Here is a 4205-nt window from a genome sequence, read left to right on the forward strand (position 1 = left end):
TGCCATTATTAACATTAATTACTTTTTAGTAAAATACATTTTAGCAAAATTCGTATATCAAAATAAATATTAATAGTAGCTGTTCACTGATATATGTTAGAAGTTTCCAATATATTAAATGTTTTATGAGAATTTGATATTTATTTACATTGTAGTTAAATTACATTATGTTCTATAATTGTTGCTGTTCCTTATGTTCTTTGTTAAAATCAATCAAACCCAATTTCACTGGTTCTAAATCAAATATTATTTTGTAAAAGTTTAGAATTCAATATCCATACACTAGAATTTCAAATTAATAAAGGTCCCTTTTCACTCTATTAGGCTAAAATATATTTATATTTTAGCAGTATAAAAATAATAGCCTTATATCACATATATTGATCTATTAGAAAAGTTTTAAATACCTTACATCATCACTACACCTTCATAAGTCATTTCAGCTTATGTTATGAAACTAAACTCAAAATCTTTGTAATGATTTCTTTTTAATATGATTTTGAATCAAGTACACAATTAATATGATACATTATAAATACATAAGACAAGTAATTTGTAATATCATGGTTAAAATCTCATTGTTACAATTTCTAGACATTATAGCTGAAGAGCATATAGGAACATCTGATCGTCTTGTTGATATGTTAAATAATTTGATGTCTATTTGACAAATATTAATATTAGAAGCAAGCTTCCTTTCATACAACACAATATAAAATGATAATAACCCTATATTTTCTTTATAAAGGTAGTTACACACCTCGTTTAAATTTTATCATCTGTAAATAAAATTCTTTATTTTAAAACAGGAAGCTTTTTTTCTAGAACTCCACAAAACCACCAAGATGAAATAATGTTTTTCACAATACAAATATTTTATACTATTTATTATTTTTTGCATACAAAGTATACTTTTAACTCATTCCTTCATAGTGTTAGTGCAGTATTTTTGCATGATGGAAACCAATAATTTCTTTGGACTGAAACATATTCAACAATGAAAATGATTAAGAAATTGTAACAAACAGGTTTTCTAACCCATTCTCATTAAATTACCTCATGGATATGTTAGTAATTGAAATAAATGGGGAAGAGAGGTGATTGCCAGACTCATAACAATGCACTACCTTAACCCCTTGAACAGAATCGATAAATCTTTATTTCTTTAGATTAATTCTGTTAACTAACAATGCTAGAATACTACATTATAATCTCCAACAGTTAATTACAGAAAGATGTCTTTATAGTGTCCACCTATACTAAGTGTTTTTTATTTATTTGAAGCAAGGTAATACACACTAACAGATTTGAATCAAATATTCATGTACATCAGAACATGATGTCATACAGATCACAAGACAGTCATCACTGGGAAAATCAAGATTAATTTGGAAATTTAGATAATAACTAAGTTTCCAGCAGCTCACCAGTAAGACAGACTTATAAAACTAAAAACTGGATTTTGATACCAATGATGGGCACAGTACAGACAGCCCATTATGTAATTTTGTACTTAAATAGAAGAGTAAAATATATTAAATACAAAATTCAATTTTTGCTATTTTTACCTATAGTACAAATTTAAGTTTTTAACTAGTACAAAATTTATGTTTTTATCTGTAGTACAAAATTTGTGTTTCTACCCCTCTGGCAACGACCTATATATCTATAGTTATCATATATTTCTTACTATATTCTGAATGTCTCTATTGATTTCTTTAAAAGAAAGATAAACAACCAAGTGTTTAATAGATTTTACTGATATAACACTCAATAAAACTGTGCTTTTTAAGAGACCCAAAAGATAAGCACTTTAAAATAGTTCACTATTCTTCTTCAGAATAAAACAATGTATTCTAATAAACCACTTGGCATTTATTTTTTTTCACACATTCCTGTACATAACATATTATCCCTACCTCTAAGCTAGAAAATCTTAGAGCAAAAGATAAATTATTTAGTTACGATACACGTACCTATGTACGTATCTATCTATCTAGCTATAAATATATATATTCAAGCCTAATCAGAAAAGAAATTACAAATCTACTAAACACTTCTAAAATAAATAATCCAAGCAATAGTTTGTTGAAGTTCTCGACTTATGACAGTACTACAAAATTACAAATATTTCTTTCAAATTAAAATGTACATAAACATATTGATTACAAGTAACTAGATAAGTCTAATACAATAAGAAAGGAAATAGTAATTCTCTCTCATACTGAAATCTGCAACTTCATCTATTTTCAAAGAGCACATGCACGAAAGCTCTTTAAATTATATAACGTTTCTTTTGTTACTTTTAACAATATCTCTTCATGACATTTGACAAGAATCAGAAAATTCATAAAACAAAAATATACTAAGTGTGATAGAAGAACAGAAATGATTGTTTGTTTTGTTTTTTGGAATTTCTTGCAAAGCTACATGAGGGCTATCTGCACTAGCCATCCCTAATTTAGCAGTGTAAGACTAGAGGGAAGGCAGCTAGTCATCACCACCCACCGCCAATTCTTGGGCTACTCTTTTACCTACGAAGAGTGGGATTGATAGAAACACTATAACACCCCCACGGCTGAAAGGGCGAGCATGTTTGGTGAGACCAGGATTCGAACCCACAACCCTCAGATTATGAGTCGAGCACCTTAACACACTTGGCCATGCCAGGCCGAACAGAAATGAAGGGCATGAAAGAAGGAAGAAAAACTTACAAAATATATTGGGTGATGTATAGACAGGCATACAATAAAACAACAACCTTTGAATAGACTAAAGAGAAAAACTGATTTAGAAACTAATGAAAAATAAAGAAATAAGCAAGTGCATTAGTGGATTTTAAAAAGATGAATAAAAATGTTTGTACCTAGTAATTACTTACAGATTTATTCCTGTATTTAAATTTGTCATATACTTATTAAGAACTGAATTTCATTACAGTGATCATATGGAAAATACACAGAACTTATGTATCTCTTCCTAAAGAGAAAGTTTCTCATAGAATAAATTTATCTATTTATTATTATTAATTACTATACTACATTCACAATAGAATATTAAATTTCATACTGAAAATGATATTAGAAATAAAAAATAATTTGCTTCACAATAATTTTGTCACAAACATGTACAAAAATATTTGCACATTTGCTAATCAATGTAACAACAAGTTACTGTAAAATATTTAGAACGTTGTGAAATAGTTATCAACTAACAAAAAAAGGCATACAACATACTTCCCAAAATTCTTTAACGTATATACCAATTGAAAAAACCTGCAACAAAAAGCAATACATTTCCTCTTAATTTGGAATAAATAACTATTACGTACAGCTAACCTGTTATTATTACATATATTATTGGTGTTAAGTTCGTCACACTGGCATACAACTTTATTTGTTTGCATTTCATAAACTTGTTCAAAAATTCATTTTTTGTGACTAATCATAGTTACATACCATTAACTTTCTAAAATACAGTAATTTCTGTTGTTTTAATGCTGAGGTACAAAGTATTCGCAAGTATTTTTTAACCAATTTTATTGTCCTTGACTTATTCTCTCTAAAGACTTCACGGCATCTTTCAGCTGTCCAACCAAGTCTTGAAGTTGTTCCAATGTACATACGAATTGCGTGCTGTCCAAATTAGAAGACCCATCTTGGTTTAACGAATCAGTTTTCAGAGAAATAATGTAACTAGGAAGACATATTCTTTCCAAATTATTACTTTTAATCACGTAATGTTCTGTCCAATCCACATCCACTATATGAGGACGATAACTTCCTACATTACTGAGATGCGACTGAATTTTAGTTTTATTTTTATCATATAAAGAAAGAAAATTAGATATCCTGTCTGAATCAAATTTACAATCTTCCAGAATTGAAGTTATACTCGAGTTATTCGTATTCCATTTTGCTGCATCATAAACAAATGTTACAACTGCAGCGTGAACCTTTTTCAAAATTATTGGACTAACTACAGGTACACTGAGCAATTTTGAGCATGCAAGCGACGTTGAAACCTCCTCAAAAACTAAATCTATTAGTTGCTGAAATACATCATCTTGAAACACAGTTGCATCTCCGAGTAACGAAATACCTTCGAGCACTTCTTTCGATACCTGCATTTTCAAAAACAGGGAAAAATCAAAGCACCACCTTCTCAAAATATCACTCGACACCTCTCCTTCGAAAACGCCACCT

At 29.0% G+C, this 4205-nt stretch overlaps 1 protein-coding gene across 1 annotated transcript; it reads right to left on the reverse strand.

Moving 5' to 3' along the window:
* Positions 1-223: 223 nt before the first annotated feature.
* LOC143233129 (COMM domain-containing protein 3-like) lies at positions 224-4205 on the reverse strand. Its single transcript, XM_076469060.1, has one exon. It carries the CDS (start codon positions 4127-4129, stop codon positions 3539-3541), a length of 591 nt encoding a protein of 196 aa, XP_076325175.1. The 5' UTR covers positions 4130-4205; the 3' UTR covers positions 224-3538.

This window comes from Tachypleus tridentatus, chromosome 12 (genome assembly GCF_004210375.1).
Source record: "Tachypleus tridentatus isolate NWPU-2018 chromosome 12, ASM421037v1, whole genome shotgun sequence".
NCBI classification, from domain to species: domain Eukaryota; kingdom Metazoa; phylum Arthropoda; class Merostomata; order Xiphosura; family Limulidae; genus Tachypleus; species Tachypleus tridentatus.